This window comes from Littorina saxatilis, linkage group LG5 (assembly GCF_037325665.1).
Source record: "Littorina saxatilis isolate snail1 linkage group LG5, US_GU_Lsax_2.0, whole genome shotgun sequence".
Lineage (NCBI taxonomy): Eukaryota > Metazoa > Mollusca > Gastropoda > Littorinimorpha > Littorinidae > Littorina > Littorina saxatilis.
The window spans coordinates 38,755,140-38,776,952 of NC_090249.1; the positions used below are offsets into that span (position 1 = coordinate 38,755,140).

The 21,813-nt window shown below is 41.3% G+C and overlaps 2 protein-coding genes and 1 long non-coding RNA gene across 3 annotated transcripts in view; 1 reads left to right on the forward strand and 2 right to left on the reverse strand.

Moving 5' to 3' along the window:
- Window positions 1-21,813, reverse strand: part of LOC138967074 (choline transporter-like protein 1) — a 98,065-nt gene that overhangs the window by 45,140 nt on the left and 31,112 nt on the right. The window lies entirely within an intron of this gene.
- Window positions 2,192-6,740, reverse strand: LOC138967078 (uncharacterized). The gene is made up of 4 exons (XR_011455837.1): window positions 6,585-6,740; window positions 5,913-6,044; window positions 5,170-5,252; window positions 2,192-2,390 (listed from the first exon to the last, which is right to left on the reverse strand). It is a non-coding gene; the product is annotated as an uncharacterized lncRNA (long non-coding RNA).
- LOC138965878 (uncharacterized) lies at window positions 11,348-15,195 on the forward strand. Its single transcript, XM_070337972.1, has 4 exons — window positions 11,348-11,437; window positions 13,465-13,596; window positions 13,973-14,173; window positions 14,754-15,195. The coding sequence occupies exons 1-4, from the start codon at window positions 11,350-11,352 to the stop codon at window positions 14,960-14,962; spliced, it is 630 nt and encodes a 209-aa protein (XP_070194073.1). The 5' UTR covers window positions 11,348-11,349; the 3' UTR covers window positions 14,963-15,195.

A 21,813-nucleotide genomic window follows, 5' to 3' on the forward strand; every position in this document is an offset into this window, starting at 1 on the left:
TAAAGGACAAAGTCACGTATTGAAGATGAATGAAGAGACCTGAAGAGGCCAGTATGCAAGAATGGAGGTTAGATACTTTAGTCCGGTGTAGGATCCGGTCCGGTCCCCCCTCTGAAGTAGTCCCCCGGGGGACCAATTCGTGGCAAAAACTGCTCTATAATGGTCCCCCCTTAGACATCCAGCCTCGTTTTTCTTAGGCATTCAAGCCATTTTCAATCTATATCTTCGTCCGGTATTATGTAGTGCACAGACAGCAATCTCTTTGTTTGACTATATTTTGCAGAAAATAAAATAGATCTGATTTATAATGCCGTTCAAAAGAAAAATGACATGAAATAAAATGAATAATAAATAAATACTGATAAGAAGAAATGAAACCAGTCTCTGATTCTTTCCTTTCTTTTCTCTGAAATTGCTGGTAACATTACTAACATTGTAACAAGAAAAACGAGGCTGGATGTCTAAGGGGGGACCATCATAGAGCAGTTTTTGCCACTCCTGAACACCCTTTCTGTAACCACTTCTGAACACCCTTTTAGTAGAACACTTTTGGAACACTTTTGGAACACAAAAAGTGTTCTATACACAAAAAAGTGTTCCAAAAGTGTTCCAAAAGTGTTCCAAAAGTGTTCACATCTGAACACTTTTAAGTGTTCACCCTGCTGTAACCACTTCTGAACACATAAAAGTGTTCAGGTCAACACTTTTAGAACACTTTTGGAACACTTTTGGAACACTTTTGGAACACTTTTAGAACACTTTTGGAACACTTTTAGAACACTTTTGGAACACTTTTAGAACACTTTTGGAACACTTTTGGAACACTTTTAGAACACTTTTGGAACACTTTTAGAACACTTTTGGAACACTTTCATCCTGCACTGTCATACAATTCAGAAAGACATTAAAATCAAATTTTGTGAGCAAAGAAGCATTTTTAATTGACAAAAAGAAATGTCTGCAGCAGTCGCAGAACAAACGGGTCTGGGGTAGGAATTGTTGAACACATAATATACCGAGCAACAAAATTCGTCATTGTTTGATTGACAAAATCTTCATCAATTATAGAGTTAGAATTATTAAACTACAAAAGTTTAATGAAGGCATGTTTGACCTTGCTTTTGTGTGATTATTTTGATGCTGTGACTGTTTTAACACACGGGACAAGCAGGTTTATCGTAAAACACATAATGCGCGCTCGCAGCACGTGCAAGTAGAGCAGGAGAAATCTGATGTGTGAGATGTGTTCACTAATGCATTAGCAACCAAAAGAGACCATGGCACGCTTGCTGCCAGTCTCACTTTTGAAACAGCCAGGATGCCAAGATTTACACCACCAAAATGCCAGGTCGATTTAAAGCTGGGGGTGATCCAGAAGCGCTGGCATGTGCTTTAAACGTGCATGTGTCAACAGTTTATCACCTTCTGCAATGTTCTGGTGACATTGGAAGCACTGCAGTTATGCAACGCGGTAGATTTTTTCGCATTAGAGACAATGACAAAAGGTGACGTTTTCATGTCAGTATGTCCCAAATGACATCACCAGTACATTTTTCATTCTATCTAATCTGTTTTCGTTCTATTTTTTCTAATAACATGCGTTAACAATTGATTGCCAACTGGAATGGAAGAGCACAAAAAGTGTAACTTGATATGTAGTTTCTCTAGAGGGAAAAACATCTTCCACTTTCATGTCAGTGTGTCCCATGCAACATACATTTGCCAAACAGCTATGTGTAAGTAGATTATTTGTTAGTGGTATAGAAAATACTGATCACCAATTAAAGTCAGTTTTCACATTCATTTTCTACCTATTTCTTATTTGTTTATTCTTTTGGCAATGGTGAAATGTCAGCAATCGTGTGTCATTCGGGACAGTAGACATGACACCTGACCTTTTGTCACTGTCTCATTACCCCAATAAGACAAGATCGCAATTTCCTTCCACAACGTCTTCGACATCGATTCAATTCAGCCGCTGACAATACCAGGAACATCACTGGAAGCAACCAGTGTCCGATCAGTGGCCAGAGAACGCGATGAAGGCTCAAGACCTCCAAAACTTCGTTTTGTCCCGTGTGTTGAAACAGTCGCAGCATCAAAATAATCACGCAACAGCTAGGTCAAACATGCCTTCATGAAAATGTTGTGGTTTGATCATTCTAATTCCATAATTATTCGGGATTTTGTCAATCAAACATTGCATATTTTTTTCGCGTTTCTTTTGTTGCTCGGTATATGTTGCTATTAAATAATATGAACGGAGCTCTGGTAAACCCCATCTTGAAAGTTCACACACGAAAGTCCGATAACAAAAACACCCTTCAGAGTTGGGAGGATTCCAGGCCCTTGGTCTTTGGTTTAGTTTTCAACTCGCTGTCCGGAACATCCTGTTCGAAATAAAAGTGAGTTTTAGAACATGATGCATTTCCAACTCTTAACAGGTTTGTGTTAAACGTTTGTACTTAATTGATAACACTGAAGTGTAAATCTTAACTACTAGTGGACTTCTTCTTGCTGTCAGTAGATCTCCAACAATCGCAGTTACAGGTAAACTTTTTTTAATTCCAGAACGGGCATAGGTCACATAACAGAGAACAAATACATCACGTCCAATTCGCTCTCACCTTCCCAACACACAATGACACTCGCATGCACGCACATGCACACACGACTGAATGTAAAAAGTAATCCCTCTTGAAGCAGGAGTCTGTCCCTAAGAACAACAAGTCGCGTAAGGCGAAAATACAATATTTAGTCAAGTAGCTGTCGAACTCACAGAATGAAACTGAACGCAACGCAACGCAGCAAGACCGTATACTCGTAGCATCGTCACTCCACCGCCCGTGGCAAAGGCAGTGCACGTGGAATTGACAAGAAGAGCGGGGTATTCGTTGCGCTGAGAAGGATAGCACGCTGTTCTGTACCTCTCTTCGTTTTAACTTTCTGAGCGTGTTTTTAATCCAAACATATCATATCTATATATTTTTGGAATCAGGAACCGACAAGGAATAAGATGAAAGTGTTTTTAAATTGAATTCGAAAAAAAAAATTTGATAATAATTTTTATATATTTAATTTTCAGAGCTTGTTTTTAATCCGAATATAACATATTTATATGTTTTTGGAATCAACAAATGATGGAGAATAAGATAAACGTAAATTTGGATCGTTTTATAAATTTTTATTTTTTTTTACAATTTTCAGATTTTTAATGACCAAAGTCATTAATTAATTTTTAAGCCACCAAGCTGAAATGCAATACCGAACCCCGGGGTTCGTCGAAGAGTACTTGACCAAAATTTCAACCAATTTGGTTGAAAAATGAGGGCGTGACAGTGCCGCCTCAACTTTCACGAAAAGCCGGATATGACGTCATCAAAGACATTTATCAAAAAAATGAAAAAAACGTTCGGGGATTTCATACCCAGGAACTCTCATGTCAAATTTCATAAAGATCGGTCCAGTAGTTTAGTCTGAATCGCTCTACACACACACACACACACACAGACAGACGCACATACACCACGACCCTCGTTTCGATTCCCCCTCGATGTTAAAATATTTAGTCAAAACTTGACTAAATATAAAAAGTAGAATTAAGATAGGTCTTTCGCCAGGATTTCATTCGCGCGTGGCCACTCTGGAAAATGGCACTCTACAAATTGTTTATATAAGGTAAGCAGTAAACCGTTCTGCTAATGTGGCGAGGCCTTGAGCACTCCCGTTTTCCTTAACTCGTTCTTAACCTATGTGAACCCAGGGAAAACACCTTGTCAACAATCACTGGAAGCCAAAGATCACTGTCGCAATTAATCGTGAACTCCGATGAGTTTTAGTTCAAAGAAAAGGGTGTCATATTGAATGCACCCTCTAGTAATCCGTTTGTAAAGAAACTACCTAAGTTTTGTTGGTTTGATCTAAATAATGAATTATAAGGAAATCATTTATTATGTAATGTATTCTATATTATAGAATGCATTCTATAACGTCCCGAACTGCCTTCTATGATAAAATGCATTCTATTTACACAAAATACCAAAATGCTTTTTATGATAGAATGCGTTCTTTAACGTCCTGAAATGTATTATAATTTATATGCATAATGTCCCGAAACTACAACAGGCCAGCCCCGCAAAGAAAAGCAGAACTACACACACACACACAGCCACACACACGCACAGAGAGAGAGAGAGAGAGAGAGAGAGAGAGAGAGAGAGAGAGAGAGAGAGAGAGAGAGAGAGAGAGACAGACAGACAGACAGAGAGAGAGACAGAGACAGAGACAGAGAGAGAGAGAGAGACAGAGAGAGACAGAGAGAGAGACAGAGACAGAGAGACAGAGACAGAGACAGAGAGAAAGAGAGAGCTGTGTGTGAGAGTGTTTGCTTTCGAAGCAGGGACCATACCGAGCTGGCCTGTAGAAGTTTTGTGGCGCTTTATGGAATGCATTCTATCATAAGAATGCATTCTAACATAAGAATGCATTGTTGGACGTTATAGAATGCATTCTATAATAGAATACATTTCTGGGCAAATGACAAGTATGATTGAATGCATTCTATATTATACAATGTTTTCTATTTTATAGAATGCATTCTATAAATATAGAACGTGTTCTATGATATGGAATGCATTCTTTAATATAAAATGCATTCTAATTTCTATCATAATTTTCTAAAATATTTCATTATTTAGATCAAACTAACCAAAACTTACAAACGGATCGCTTTTAACTCACGTGATCTCAAGCTAAACCTACGTGAACCGAAGGAAAACACCTTGTCAGCGACCATTGGAGGCCAGCGATCACTGTCAAAACCAATCATAAACTCCGATGAGAATATTTTCAAAAGAAAAGGGTGTCATATTGAATGCACCCTGCATACACTGTTAGCGGCAATGGCAGATCCAAGCGGATCAGCAGCGTGTTGTCTGTTGGCCATGCTTTGACTAAAGCTGGCCTCAGTGTTTACGGCACTACTCTACCATAACGAATGGAAATTCTGAGTAGACTTAGTTCAGGAAAACATTTTATCATTGCAGGCCTCAGCACTCACTGAACTTAAAAATATGTATATTTTTTCCACCTTTTAAGGAGAAGACTGCAAAATAAGGCAGCATTCTCAAAATGTAACTGCGCTGTATCCCACAGAAAGCTTAAACTTACATGAATGAAGTGCATCCACAAGGTTTCGTCGCATTACTGTTAGCTCCATCTCCAGAAAGTGCCTCAGCCAAGCAGTATGGTTCCTGCACACACAAGATGCATGTTAAAGAAATCAAACACTATTTTACTGAAGTTCCACATCGTAGCAACACTGACAAGTGTTCTGATTCTCATACTTTTGTTTATTGTGAAACTGTGTATCAACATTTAGATTTCTGTCAAATGTGGAAGGAGAGGGGGCAGGATGTGTGTGTGTGTGTATGTGTGTCCACATATGAGTTTGGCGACTGTCTGGTGTGTTTTGCACGGAGATATTAATTTTGAAACAGAGTATTTCAGCAAATAGTATAATCAATGATTCCGCAACCGCCGGCACAATTGGCCTAGTGGTAAGGCGTCCGCCCGGTGATCGGGAGGTCGTGGCTTCGAACCCCGGCCGGGTCATACCTAAAACTTTAAAATTGGCAATCTCGTGGCTGCTCCGCCTGGCGTCTGGCATTATGGGGTTAGTGCTAGGACTGGTTGGTCCGGTGTCAGAATAATGTGACTAGGTGAGACATGAAGCCTGTGATTCTGTCTTGTGTGTGGCACACGTTAAATGTCAAAGCAGCACCGCCCTGATATGGCCCTTCGTAGTCGGCTGGGCGTTAAGCAAACAAACAAACAAAACTTATCAGATCAATTTGAAAGTCAATATTTCTCTGCAAAACTACACACTATATGCAAATGCAGGACATGCGTACCTTGGTAAACACGTCTGGGTTGCCGTCAGTGCCTCCTGTTCATCCTCAGTGCAATTCAGAAGAAATGTGCGCAGGTTACGCCCACATCGATTCGCCACATGGGCACATCAGCTCAAACGGCTTCCCAGTTCCCTGAAAGTGTGATAGATCTGTGAAATCAAATACAACCAAGCATGCATAGAATTATTCTAAATTGTGCACACAATCAACCTGGCCACTATTATGATGAATGTTGTTCATTAATGTATGCTGTTTTTAGCCTACCGCTTCACTTTTATATCTAGCGTGCAGATCGTGCATCTATGATCTAACCAAAGGAAGAAGAAGAATCCGAAAATCTGCAAATGTATTGCTCTGACCACAGGCGGAAGGTATCGTTCACTGGACCACCATTATAATTATAAGGAACCCCTGGACATACAAGTATAACAATAACACAAAACCAAGCACATCAACCAGAATAAAAAAATCAACATCAAATTGAAATAGAGTTTATTTACCAACGCAGAACTAATGTAAAAGGTCCACTGATCAGCTGAAACCGTTGCGACAGCAAAATTAGAGAAATTGTCTTCAAACGTCCACAGATACAAGTAACAGGAACATGTTACAACAAAAATACGAGTGACTAAGCTTAGATGAATTAATACAAAATCTCAGCAAGCAACTTACAGATAACAATCGGAAATCCTGAGCCAAATCAACGCAGCGACAACGCAGACAGGTCCACAGATCTAAAAGTGTCAACGTTCTTTTTTGGTCCAGCTGAAGCATGATGGGACAATTAGTAACATTATTAAATTGTAAAAATAAAAATGCTAATACTTACCGCTTAATACATGTCTCAGATGAAATAAATGTTTGATGAAAAATTATAAGCACAACACGATTAAAAACAACAACAAAAAAACGTCCCACAGCGATCTAGGGGGTATAAAAATTATATACTGTAAGCGACGCTAATTTCCGAGGAGTCTCCGTAGCTCAATCGGTAGAGCGCTGACATGGCAAGGCGAAGGTCTCGGGTTCGAATCTGCTCATGGCCCAAATATTTTTAATGTATTATTTTATTCGGAGCATGACTAAAAGACGAAGTGGAACACTTGTGGAACACTTGTTGAACACGTGTGTTCACCTGGTGTTCCACTGTGCAAAAAAGTGTTTACCATGTGTTCCAAAAGTGTTCAGGTAGCAGAAGATGCTTCAGGATAACACATTGAGAACACTTTCTGTGTTCTAAAAGTGTAAAAATGTGTTCACCCTAACACTTTAAGTGTTCACCCTAAACACTTTCAGTGTTCTCAAAGTGTTATAAAATTTAGAGTGCAGTTTCTCACGGACTACAGTCTCTAACCTCGACTCCTGTAGACCGGCCCCGACGACGATAACATATTATATATTATATCGCGCGCGTATCTCCAGACTCGGACTCAAGGCGCAGGGATCTATTTATGCCGTGTGAGATGGAATTTTTTACACAATACATCACGCATTCACATCAACCCGCAGATCGCAGCCATTTCGGCGCATATCCTACTTTTCACGGCCTATTATTCCAAGTCACACGGGTATTTTGGTGGACATTTTTATCTATGCCTATACAATTTTGCCAGGAAAGACTCTTTTGTCAATCGTGACGTGGGATCTTTAACGTGCACACCCCAATGTAGTGTACACGAAGGGACCTCGGTTTTTCGTCTCATCCGAAAGACTAGCACTTGAACCCACCACCTAGGTTAGGAAAGGGGGGAGAAAATTGCTAACGCCCTGACCCAGGGTCGAACTCGCAACCTCTCGCTTCCGAGCGCAAGTGCGTTACCACTCGGCCACCCATATTGGGAAACACGGTCTTGAAATAGAAGGGTCTTAAAATGCCGGGCACAGCTCTTAACTGCACCAGGATCATACACTGAATCGTATGAGGAGCAAAGTAAAGACTGCGGCCCTTCAACAGGAGCAGACACCGTGCAGGAGACTGAAAGTAAACAGTATCAAACAGAAAAGCAGGACCACATGTACTCAAAACGCTGAAATACATCTGTTTCAGTGTTTCCAACACCTGTGCCAAAAACCAACGTTAAAGCAGGCATAAGTTCTTTTGTTGTTGTTGTTGTTTGTTTGTTTGTTTTGTGTTTGCTTCTTTATTTTGTGTTTGCTTGTTTGTTTTTTGTTTGCTTGTTTGTTTGTTTTATTAAATGTGTTTATTAGATTTTGATTATGTGTGTTCATTTGTTTGTTATTTGTTTGTATGTGTGTTGCTTTTTTGTCTGAGTGCCTCCATTACCAGTGTTATTGTTGCTGCTGTTTCTTTGGTCAACACTAAGAAGAGGGTGATGTTTTCAAGAAAGCACGAACCTGGAAACTGAGAGCAATGACAGAAGCAGGAGAGAGAGACTGTATGGCAACGTTGATTGCTGTGGTTTCCTTCATGCTGATAGCACACCACAACAATATCAGAAAGCCACAACTAACACACAAAGCAGTTACCAGAGAGAGAAAAAGATATGCAATAGCAGCAGTTCTTCTCTCTTTTACCCCCGCTTTGAAAAAAAAGACAACAACGTCAGAACATCTCAGAATTCTGTGTTACTTTATCCCGAGTGATACAATTAGAAATCGCTTCCCATGATCTATATTTATGTTGCTGTCAAGTTTTCTCTCGAACCGTGTCAGCACAATGCTTTGCTGATCATTCTATGCACTGAAGCGAATGCCACCTAAAACATCGTCCCAAGACTGTCTCACAAACTGTCTGAAGTTTCTACGAAAAGTGCATCTCTTCTCGGAAACTGTCCAACGTCCGAACCAAACAAAACCAAACTTTCTTCTGATGGGACGTACATCTGTGACTAAACAAAAGTAAGTAAGAAGCTTAGAACCTATACGTTGACATACACGTGATCCATACTTTTGGGGAAGAAATGTCACAATGTGCACGTGCGCCTAATAGGATTACGACAAGGCGTATCCAACACGCGATCACACGTCGAGCTGTTGGCAATCTGGGTTAGGTTTTGGAGACAGAAGGTGGAACTGTAAATTTGTGAAAGGGGGCTGTTGGTGTAGCGAGAGAGAGAGAGAGAGAGAGAGAGAGAGAGAGTGTGTGTTTGTGTGTGTGTGTGTGTGTGTGTGTGTTAGCATATGATCACAATTCAGGACTTGCAACTGTTGCACACCTTCAAAATGAGGACCTGAACCAAAATGGGGACCCAAAACTGGGTCCTCATTTGTTTTATGGATCTAACGTCTTCAGAAGCTCTAAAACAAGTTTTTGGCGCAAAAAGATTTGATGGCTCATTTTGCCGCAAACCTTTGAAAAAAAAAAAAGTGTGCTTTGCAGAAATGCACACACATCCTCACTATCGACGCACACTTTCCAGTGCCGTGTGCAAATCTCATCGCCTGATTTCACACACATTTGCGTGACGTGTGCAAAAAATTCTGGAAGCCGCGGGACGCCATTTTCATTTCTGCTCCTCAATGGTGAGTTTTTATTTTTTAGCCTTTGTATTTCTATTTACAACAGGCATAACAGCATAATTATATATAATTAACCTTGATCCCACTTCTTGTGAGCAATTTGAAGTCCATTGATAAGAAAATGCTATCATTGTTGTCTGAACTAATTTGACCCATGCGCATGCAAAATGGTTGCTTTGTGAGGGAGACCGTACAATAACAATGTGGAATATGAAGAGTAGCAAGGTAAGAATGTTTTCAGATCCCGTGCTTCGATCTGCTTGTACTTTTTTCCGGCGTTTGGAATCTAAGTTCAAGTTCAATATAATTAAGCCAAAACAGAAAAGCACGTCTTCCATTGCTCGTGCCGCGTGGGTTGCGAAAGCTGGATCTAGTCCTACAAAATTAAAGATAAAATGTCAGGCTCTACAGCGCTCTGAACTTGGTAATTTTTATTACATTTATGGTTACGGTGGGGTGGAGTTCGTCAATGGAGCTTCTCGTGATTGCCCTGAACGTTGCACATCTGTTCCTTTTGATTGTTAAAACCGTCTTGATACGGCTCTTCGCAGTCACGGCTAGACGGCAATGACATTTGTATTTGATTGTTAAAAGCAGATTTTCCAAGAAAAAATCTCCTGAAGCCAAAAGTTCAGGGCGCTGTTCATTCTGCATGCAACACAATACTGTGCGAATACACACGTTTTGTTTGAGAGATACTGTAGATTCAAGATTGGCAAAAATCCTGGACCGCGCTTCACCGTTCGTGTGACGTGCAAGAGGGTTAGCGGATATTCGGAGCTCTCCTTCGCCGGAAAACGTGTTTAGCCCCTTCGAGTAAAGCATGATGGCTGCCGTGGAATTTATAAATTTGACATTTTTGGTTGTGTTTTCGATTTTTGTGAACGGAATTTGTTCGGATTTTTTTTGTTTGATTCGTGGATTCAAAATGGAGTTATTTGACAGTGATAGTGACACGTCTTTTCACGGTTTTGACCCAGTAAATCGTGACAATGACTTCAATGGTGCTGATTCCGATAGTTGGCAGAGTGACTTATCGATTTCGGAAGTTTCGAGTGTGCATTCAAGCGATCTGAGTGACTTTGATTTCGATAGTGAGACCGAATCTCAATCTTCCGATGATGCGGAAATCGGCCATGATGCACCATGGCGTCAAAACATCCAAGGATGGGAGCAAGATACATTCAAAGAAAGTGTGGGCCCTACACTTTCTTTTCTTTCTTTATTTGGTGTTTAACGTCGTTTTCAACCACGAAGGTTATATCGCGACGAGGGAAAGGGGGGATAGGGGAAAGGGGGGAGATGGGATAGAGCCACTTGTTAATTGTTTCTTGTTCACAAAAGCACTAACCAAAAAATTGCTCCAGGGGCTTGCAACGTAGTACAATATATGACCTTACTGGGAGAATGCAAGTTTCCAGTACAAAGGACTAAACATTTCTTACATACTGCTTGACTAAAATCTTTACAAACATTGACTATATTCTATACAAGAAACACTTAACAAGGGTAAAAGGAGAAACAGAACCGTTAGTCGCTTCTAACGACATGCTGGGTAGCATCGGGTAAATTCTTTCTCGTCCCAACCAATATGGGACTCCCCCTAACCCGCGGGGGGTTGGGCTCTACACGACCTCTTCCATACAATGCTGAGGCAGTTGATTATTTCTTTCCCTAAGGCCGAACCTCTAAAACCATAATCGAAGATTTCTCGCCTATCAATTCCTTATGACTAATACATAAATTTGTTTCCCTTAGGCCAACCAAAAAACAAAAAAAAAGTTGTACGTTTTTTTGTTGTCATTTGTTTAATATTTTATCTTCATTTATTTTTTTTATTATTGTATTTTTTTTTTTAACTGCAAAAAAAGAAATCTAGGGTCGGCGGGAAAAAGCTAGAGAGTGTCGGGTAACAACTAATAGTTTATTGTGTTTTGTTTATCTTTCAGGATACATGATGTACAGAGCACCCAAATTGCCCCGCTTTAGCAGGGGGCAAAGGCTAGTTGAACTGGCTTTAGCAAAGCTCCAACCAACAGGCTCAGGTAAGCTTGAGGTTCACATCCATGTTGGATATTGCGGTTAAAATTTAATAACGTACATACGGATAGCAGACCTGCCAACTGCCATGATTTTGGCGTATTTTGCTACGCCGAACTTTACTTTGCTCACTACAACGCCGTCAAAAATGCTACGCCAAAATGTTTTTGTTTTTTTTCCTTTTAAATATAAAGTGCTCTCACAGGTTTCTTTTTCGTTGACGAAAATACCAGAAGAAACAAAATGTTCCTGATGACCAGATGTGGTTGCCAGGTAGAAGGTGAAAAGATTTATCCTGTTGTGATTTGATATTGTCTGTTCCACAAGGTTGCACACAGAAAAAAGCCAAGTATCTCCAAAGTACTCTCAGGTTCCGAATAAACGTACAGGTTTGAATAAAAGTACAGGGTTGCATTTTGCTCAAAAATCAATAATAGTACAGGTCTGAATAATAGTACAGTGCTACATTTGTGCAAAAAATAAATAAAAGTACAGGGTTTCAATAATAGTACGGAGTCACGACTCACGAGGTTCTTAAAAATTAATCATGATGTACATGTATGTTGTTTCAGTATGATCTTAAACTTATTGTATGTTGGTTCAAAATGAGATACAGAGTTTTTAGAATTTAATAAAGTGTTAGAGTATAAGTGATTTTTAGGTTTCCAGTATACTAGTATGCCTAGAAGCAATTGGTTTGAAATGAAGAACTTGACACAGCAAGACTGGAGTCATGTGATGTTGGTGGCTTTTCTAGTCCAAACTGCACTCTTTGTGTGTTTTAGTAGATGTCTGAGAAGTCAACAAAGGTTGGGATAAGAGAGAGAGAGAGAGAGAGAGAGAGAGAGAGAGAGAGAGAGAGAGAGAGAGAGAGAGAGAGAGAGAGAGAGAGAGAGAGAGAGAGAGAGAGAGAGAGAGAGAGAGAGAGGGGGGGGGGGGGTGTCGTCTGCTACAGTGTTTTGCGAATGGGGCACATTCTGACATTGCATATTCGTGCATTTTTACTCTGCTTGCATGTGTATGCAGAGATCAGCTTGCATACTAATTTTTTTTTTTTCGTGGATGAGATTTGCTTGCGGTTACATGGCCGAAAAAAAATAGGGAGGGTAGGTCGGAAAAACTTTTTTTTTTTCTCTTTTTTTCATTTGTTTCATTTTTGTCCTGTTTGGTCAATTTTCGTCCGATTTTGTTTTTAAAACACAAGAGAATTTTCGTTACTTTCCTCACAAGGCAAAAAACGAAGGTTACGATCAGCGATTTTACGACGCAGACTAAAAACAGAAGAAGAAAAAACGAGAGAAAAAAAAAGAAAAAAAACAAGAAAAAAAAGTTTAGGGTCGGCCCCAAAAATTAGGTAGGATTGGGTTACCGTACACAAACATTTTTTTTTTAGGCCTAACAGCAGACGACCTTTTGATCAGATCAATCGTTTACATCTAAGAACTATATTCTCTGTGTATACATCGAGATTTGTTTTCGCATGATCTCTTGCTTTTTGGTAGGTGGTCTGTGATTGGCTCCTTCCGAAAGCAATTTCTTAGCAACAACCAATGACGCGTTGTGTTATAAAGTCAGTGGCTGTAATGGCCGATTATTGATCAATCCAGTTAAATAAGGTTACGGATTTTGATTGATGACGATTTCAATTGACAGAATGATTTTACAGACTGCAAATTACCATGAAAAACTAATAATCGTATAGGGTTTCAATAAGCGTACAGGGTGCATGATGGTGTCAAAATCAAATAAGCGTACAGACCCAAATAAGACCGTACAGGCCGGCATTTTTTTCAAAAATAAATTGGCTCTATTGTTTATGCCCCCTAGTCATTCTCTGTACATACTCATTAGTTAGTTAGTTAGTTAGTTAGTTAGTTAGTTAGTTAGTTAGCTAGCTAGCTATTGCAGGGGTGGGATTTCTTCCGTCCCTGACGGATTTCCGTCCCAGGAAGAATTTTGTTTTTATTATATATTTGTCACAATGGGTCTTGACATTGCAGCAACCAAGTCACAATGGGTCTTGACATTGCAGCAACCAAGTCGCAGACCCCAGCCAAAAAGCCTGCCAGTGTGAAGCCCGCCAAAGCCAAACCAAAGCCAGCGCCTGTAAAAGAACCAGAGCCGGTGGAGGAAGAAGAGGAAGAGGAGGAGGAGGAGGGAGAAGGTATGTCATTTTCCTGTAGGCTACATTACTGTATGACTCTCTTCAGCTTCCACTGTTGACTGCATTGGAGTCTATCTCTACACGTGTGTGGGTTGCGTTATTGTACTTCAGGGAGGAAGGATGTTTCAGCTTTTTATTGAATGGATGCGTTGCTGTTAGGTGTTCCTGTGTGTTTCAAATTGCCTTTGATGTGACTGATTCTACTATACTTCCTCTGATGATAGTGTGCAAAGCAAGGTGTTTTGCCTGTTGGTTTTCTTTAAATGCTATCAGCATTCTCTGGCTCTATCAATGTCAGGACCAGAGTGATGTTATCTGTGTCAGCTGTCATGTGGTGTGCTCTGTCAAGCTGTGTCTGGCTTTGTCGCTGTGACAGAGGAAGAAGAGGAGGAGGAAGAGGAGCTTGAGGAGGAGTATGAAGAAGAAGAGGAGGAAGAGGACGAGGTGAACCTGTCTCTCAGTGCGGAAGAGGAGGAGGAGACAACCAAGGGGGAGATGAGTCAGGCGGAGGGCATCACCTACAATACACGCAGCGAGGCCGGCAGCGCTGTGTCAGAGTTCACAGATTCCAATGCAGGTTGGTTGTACACGTGGCTAGGGCTTGTTGCCACACTAAACACATCGTGTGTGTCTGCTTTCACGCTTGTTATGGCTTAACTTTCCTTGTTTGCGTTGTTATGGCTTAACTTTCCTTCTTTGTGTTGTTAAGAAAGCAATGCGTGAAGGAAGCCTTGGCAGTGTCATGCTGGAGTAACGGTCATTTTCAGCTTGCTTCTCTAACTCACTTGTCCTTCCAGAGCTCTTGCTTCTCAGTCTAGCTGGTGATACTTTCTTTTGAAATTCATTGTTATCTTCTTATGCTTAGTCAAACAATGGTTTTTTTTATTTTTTTTATTTTTACATGTTGCAGTGTTGAAAAGTCAGTGGTATTTGAAGACTTAATGTATTCTCTCATGCAGCAGCTGTACTTGATGTTATTTGTCTTCTTTGTATTCATTTCATTGTTGGTATTAAAGGAAATATGAAGTGAGGCATGCCGAATGGGAACTTCTAGCCATTTTTTTAGGATTATTGATCAGATTTGACAACAAGAAGCACAGTTTTCATAGAATGACAAGGACGTGTGTTAAGACAGCGTTGTTTTGTGCTGTGTGAAGGGTTGTCTGACCTGGACGATGATGACGAGGAGAAGGGCAAGAAGCATCACGCTGATGGCCGGGAGATCTCGCCCATCGAATGGGACAGGACGAGTGAGGGGGGAGGGCCATTGGAGGAAGAGAGAGAGAGAGAGGGAGAGCCAAAGGAACAGGACGCAAAGGACAATTCAAAACGTAGGTGTTATTACTTGTATTCTGCTTGCCTGTAGAACTTTAACTGTGCCACGGAACGTTAGCTCTGCAATTGAAAGTAAAGACCATCATTTCACTAGGCATGCAAGACCTATAATACTGCGCGGAACGTTTGCTCTGAAATTGAAAGTAAAGAGCATTATTTCAAGACCTATAATACTGGCAGTACCCAGGGGTGGGATTTCTTCCGTCCCTGACGGATTTCCGTCCCAGGAAGAATTTTGTTTTTATTATACTTTTTTTGTTAATCCCTGTTCTTTACACTCCGTTCTGTGAACAGAAGGTCAACTATCTTTCACCAAAAACAAATTGACCATAATTATTGAGTGACATGTAGGGAGCAGCTATGTCAAGTCATCCAGGCGAATGTGGCATCTTATTTGCTATGTATTTGAAAACTCTGCTCACCCACAACTTTGGTATTACATTTCAGCTTGGAGGCTCAAACATTAATTGATGAGTTTGGTCATTAAAAATCTTAAAATCGTAATTAAAATTATTATTTTATAAAATTATCCAAAAATAATTTCATCTTATTCTTCATCATTTTCTGATTCCAAAAACAGCAACAGCCCCTGCAACAAAGGCAGCCAAGAAGCGACCAGCACCTGCTGCAGCTAAAGCGTCGCCCGCCACTGAGGATGCTGCTAACGGAGATGGGTTGTCACCAGCAAAGAAGGCTGCTGTCAAGAAAACGCCCAGCCCGAAGTCCAAACCGCCACAGAAACCTGCTGCCTCAGGTACTGGCAAGTAGAATTCATATGTTCTGCATTTCTCTTCATTGTTGTTCTGTTAAAGGCGGAGGTCCAACAGGCCGAAATACCCATGGGTCTGGGCGGAGCCTATTCTCAGTGACCGACAGGTCTCCGGTTACCTAGTCTGGTGGATGCAGTGGCCAAGGCATTCCGCTTGATTAAACAAGCCAACAGTGTTTAGGGAAATGGGTTCTTAGCTCTCACTGATACCAATCCCTTAGCCATTGAGGACAAGGGTTGTCTTCTCTGGTGCTTGATTTCCTCTCAGAACTTCAGCCTTTTCTTTGACAGGATCAGTGACATTCTGTCACACTCTCGCAAACAGGTCCTTCCTCCTCACTCATTAGCCTTTTGAGATAAGGCAGTAAGGTTAAGAAAGGGGGGGGGGGGAGTGTTTTTGTATCTTGGACAATTCTCCTTCGGGCTCAGTCCAGACTGTTCTAGGCCTTACGTGAATTAGGATATGCTTCTCCCTAATCTTGTCAGTGTGACTTGTTTAGCTCGCATTATTAGATGACAGGTCTCTTTTTACAGAGAGACCATATACTGGATAGGGTTCAATACAAAAGATCACAGAAAGACAAGTCTGAGTCTTTTGGTTTCGGAGTTTTCGATGCCTCACATGTTTTGAACTGCTGCATTCTGCTAGCCTTCATAAACATTACGTGAAATGTTCTTCCTTTTACTCCTAGCTGCAGCGCGCAGAGGTAGCGAGATTCACACACTCTCTGGCTTACAGGGATATGTAGGTTTCAATAGAGGCTCTCTACCTCACTCTGTTTCCGGCCAGACTTCTTCTTCTTCGTCGTTCGCGGCCAGACTTCTTAGTCAGGCATCAACAGCTAGGACAACCATCTCTGATGGTTTTATAGTTTTCCTCTTCATAAGATTCTCGCCATAGGCGATCCATTGTTATGAGTCTGACCAGTTATATCACTATGCTCCTTCCTGTCTTTTACAAGGGGTTTAAGATCTTAAGCAAAACTACTCTTATCGTTTTTGAACACAAGGGTAGATAGGGTCTTATCTACGTTGGTGCTAAAATCGGTAGGATATTCAGAAGTCCTTGACTCCTTCTACTGGATATCTTAGGAGTTCTTTATCAACCTTTACCTGCGTGGCTTTTCCAGCGCACGGCATTACGGTTCTTATGCGCTTCCGGCAATGGTTGCAGCAGGGCATACTTTTTGCCTAGCTCATAGTTTGAGCATCCCACCGCCTTTAGTAGCAATCTGCTATATGTGAGTTGGGATAAGAATGTAATTTAATTAAAAATTTTAATAATAAATTTTAATTTGATTATATACTTACCCAACTCACATTGTGAATTCCCTCCCACCTGCCCCGCTTTCGAGGGTTATTGGTGTTTCCTAAAAAAAAGAGGGAAGTTTTTCTGTTCGCTTTCGGTTGAATGATTCAAAGATGGCGGCAAGGTCATGGAGTCACGTGACTGTCCTGTTAAGGGGTCAGGGTAGCTTTTTTTCAGGGTTACCTCCCCTTGTTACCAAGGTGATGCCTTTCAGCGTCCTAGCACTAGACTGAAGTAAATTGCTATATATGTGAGTTGGGTAAATATATAATCAAATTAAAATTTATTATTAAAATTTTCAATTCCGGCATATTAGCCGCTACTTTTTAAGCCGCACAAGAGCCCTGCGGCCTATACGGTGATCGCGGCTAATACAACCTTTTTTCTTGAAAAGTTGTCATTGAAAGTAATCCTCAAAAAATCACAGAACAAAACACATGATGACATGATGATCGATCGCAAAAAACGATGATGTGGTCGCGATCGGAACTTGACCTCGATCCGGAGGCTCAGTACTCCTAACTTCTTTAGAATTTTGCTTTTTCTTTCGTCGTTTCCCAAACTTGTTCACTGTATTGAACTTCCTCCCAAGTTTGGGCATTTTCTATTCCGTAAATAAAAAGATATCGCCAAGTTTACGAAACCGCCTACACTGGTCCTGCCATCAGAGATGAAGCCAAGAAAACGTGGAAAGAGAGGTGGAGTGCGGCTAAGGAACAAGAAGAGAAAATGTAAGCCTGTCTTGCCTACTATCATCACTGGCAATGTACAATCACTCGTCAACAAAGCAGACGAATTCTCTGCCACTGTAAAGTACATGGATGTCTTCCACACCTGCAGCATAATGTGTTTCTCAGAAACATGGCTGAAGAGCACCACTAGTGACGACCATGTAGCAGTGGACGGTTTCAGTCTCTACAGAGGAGACAGGACTAACGAATCGGGCAAAAAGAAAGGGGGTGGTGTCTGCGTCTACATCAACAAGCAGTGGTGCAACCCAAACAACTCAACAGTCAAGTACACACAGTGCACTCCCGACGCTGAAATTATCACAGTGAGTGCACGGCCGTACTACTTGCCCAGAGAATTTACCAAAGTAATGGTTTCTGTCGTGTACGTTCCACCTTCTGCAAATGCTGCCGCTGCTGCTGACATCATCACCAGTCATGTGCACACCCTCGAAACAAGTGCTCCCGATGCGCTTAATATATCATCACAGGAGACTTCAATCACTGTGACTTGAAGAAGTCACTTGGTCCCAAGTTTGAACAACACATTACCTGTACTACACATGGTGATTGCACGCTAGATTTGCTTTACTCGAATGTGCGTGGTGCTTACAACTGCCGCAAGTTGTTCCCCTTAGGCAAATCCGATCACTGTCTAGTGCATTTGATCCCGAAGTACATGCCTCTAGTGTAAAGAGTACCACCAGTTAAGAAAACAGTGGGTGTGTGGTCTGATGACGCGACCGATGCTCTGAGGGGGGCCTTGTATTGCACTGACTGGAGTGTGTTCACTGAAACGTCTGCTGATATTGATGAACTCACCGATGTTGTAACAGATTATATTTCCTTTTGTGAGGAAGTGGCCATCCCAAAAAAGACTGTGAAGGTGTACGCGAACAATAAACCATGGATTACTAAGGACATCAAGGCTGTCATAAATGAGAAGAAAATGAACTTTCAGGACAAAGAAGAACGAAAGAACATACAGAAGAAACTGAATATTGTGATACAGGAAGGGAAGAGACAATATAAAGAGAAAATAGAAGAAAATTTCAAGGACCACAATATGAAGAGGGTGTGGGAGGGTATGAAGATGATGAGTGGGTACACGGGTAAGAAGGGTAGTGGCAAGGGTGGCTCTGTTCCAAGTGACTATGATGTGAACGAGATCAATGCGTTTTACAATCGGTTTGACAGGCATGATTTCAGCCAGACCAGGACTGAACTGACCGATCGACTCGTGAACACTCCTGTGAATGAGCAGGGCGAAATCATGTCTGTGACTGAGAAAGACGTTGTGAAACAGCTCAAGAAGTCTAATGCTAAGAAGGCAGCAGGCCCGGACGGTATTACACCAAAAGTCCTACATTTTTGTGCTGAGCAGCTTTGCTCAATTCTCACTGTGATTTTCAACACGTCTCTGTCACAGTCAAAAATCCCATCCCTGTGGAAAACCTCTTGCATCGTCCCAGTTCCAAAGAAAACCCCGGACAAAGTGATGAACGACCTGCGACCTGTAGCATTGACTTCTGGTGTCATGAAGGTTCTTGAGCAACTAGTATTAGTGAAGCTTCAGGTGCTCACCGCGGAGTTTATGGATCTGTGGCAGTTTGCCTATAGAAAGGGTAGAAGTTTTGAGGATGCCGTTTTACATGTGTTGCACAGTATCTATTCTCATCTAGATAAACCTGGAACATGTGTTAGACTGATGTTTTTTTTACTTTTCTAGCGCGTTCAATACGATACAGCCTCACCTTGCTGAAAAGCTACTGAAGATGAAAATTACCGTTCCAACTGTATTGTGGGTCACAGACTATCTGACCAATCGACTCCAGTTTGTTAGGGCTGGAACAGTACCATCTAATGGTCCGAACACAAACACCGGTGCTCCGCAGACCGTGCTATCTAGTGTACTGAATACCAACACAGGAGCTCCGCAGGGGACAGTATTGTCACCTTTTCTGTTCTCCCTGTATACTGCTGACTGCAGGAGATCTCACGGGTCATGCTTCATCGACAAATTTGCTGATGATACTGGACTTACAGAACAGATCACTGACGACAACGACACACACTACAGACAAGAAGTTAGCAGCTTTGTGGACTGGTGCGATGAGAACTACCTGGACTTGAACACAGGAAAAACCAAAGAAATGATTTTTGACACTAGAAGAAAAAAAGTAGCACACAAGCCTATCGTGATAGCTGGTGTTGAAGTCGAACAGGTTGAAAGCTATCGCTACCTAGGTGTAGTGATCGATCGATAACAAGCTGTCTTGGCATGCCAACACTGACCAAATCTTGAAGAAAGCGCACACGCGCATGTACTGTCTTAGGAAGCTTAGATCGTTCTCTGTCCGTGATGACATCCTGCAGATGTTCTATCTGTCCACTGTTGGTAGCGTGTTGACATAGGCATGTGTGTGCTGGGGGGGGGGGTGTAACCTTAGTAAACAGGACAGTGACAGGCTTGGAAAGCTAGTCAAGAGGGCTGGATCTGTTGTAGGCAGGAAACAGGAGACCATTGAATCAGTTTGCCAGAGACGACTGACTGACCTCAATTTTGGCTGACAAGACACACCCACTGAAACCTGAATTTGACTCACGACGCATTGACAGAAGTGGTAGACTGAGTGCTCTGGTTGCTAGAACGTCACGTTTCCGCAATTCTTTTGTTCCCAGAGCTATCCATGCTTTCAACCAGTCACATGTTAGAGGCCTCGATCATGTTTCTCTGTCATTGATGCTGTGCTCTGTTGCTGGGTGTTCGAATGTGTAGTGTTATAGTCGACATGTGGTGCTTTGTATACTTTGTGTGTGCGTGGATGTGGATGTGGATTTTTATACGTCTTTTTGTTATTGGAATTATGGTTTTTTGACTCACATGCGAAGCAAAAGTGAGTCTATGTACTCACCCGAGTCGTCCGTCCGTCCGTCCGGAAAACTTTAACGTTGGATATTTCTTGGACACTATTCAGTCTATCAGTACCAAATTTGGCAAGATGGTGTATGATGACAAGGCCCCAAAAAACATACATGGCATCTTGACCTTGCTTCAAGGTCAAGGTCGCAGGGGCCATAAATGTTGCCTAAAAAACAGCTATTTTTCACATTTTTCCCATTTTCTCTGAAGTTTTTGAGATTGAATACCTCACCTATATATGATATATAGGGCAAAGTAAGCCCCATCTTTTGATACCAGTTTGGTTTACCTTGCTTCAAGGTCAAGGTCACAGGAGCTCTTCAAAGTTGGATTGTATACATATTTTGAAGTGACCTTGACCCTGAACTATGGAAGATAACTGTTTCAAACTTAAAAATTATGTGGGGCACATGTTATGCTTTCATCATGAGACACATTTGGTCACATATGATCAAGGTCAAGGTCACTTTGACCCTTATGAAATGTGACCAAAATAAGGTAGTGAACCACTAAAAGTGACCATATCTCATGGTAGAAAGAGCCAATAAGCACCATTGTACTTCCTGTGTCTTGAATTAACAGCTGTGTGTTGCATGACCTTGGATGACCTTGACCTTGGGTCAAGGTCACATGTATTTTGGTAGGAAAAATGTGTAAAGCATGTGAGTCGTATGGGCTTTGCCCTTCTTGTGTTAAATTGTATTGCTGTTGCTGCTGTTGTTGTGTGAGTGAGTGGTGTGTTGGCAGACTTGACTTGACGGATGACTGTGCATTAGTGAGACTGTGATCATACTCATTATAATCATACTCATTTATTTTCTTATGATGTTTCTTTATTATGCATTCTCTTCTTTTGATTGGAAATAATTATTGTTACAATGTAATTTCCATATGGATTAATAAAATTGAGTTGAGTTGAGTTGATGTCAGAGTTCGCAAATTCTAACTCGAACACGCGGAAGTCAACATCTGGTGCAGGGTGCCTAAGCCAATGAAAACAATTCATAATTCGGCCAATGAAACGGCTCGTCTGATAAAAGCTCGATTTGGGTTGACCGAGTTTTCGCCTTCGTGTGTTTCCGTGAAAGAAATAACGACCACAAAGGTGACGTCAAACGGAAATTCAAGGCTTCACCTTTCGAACGATGCCAAA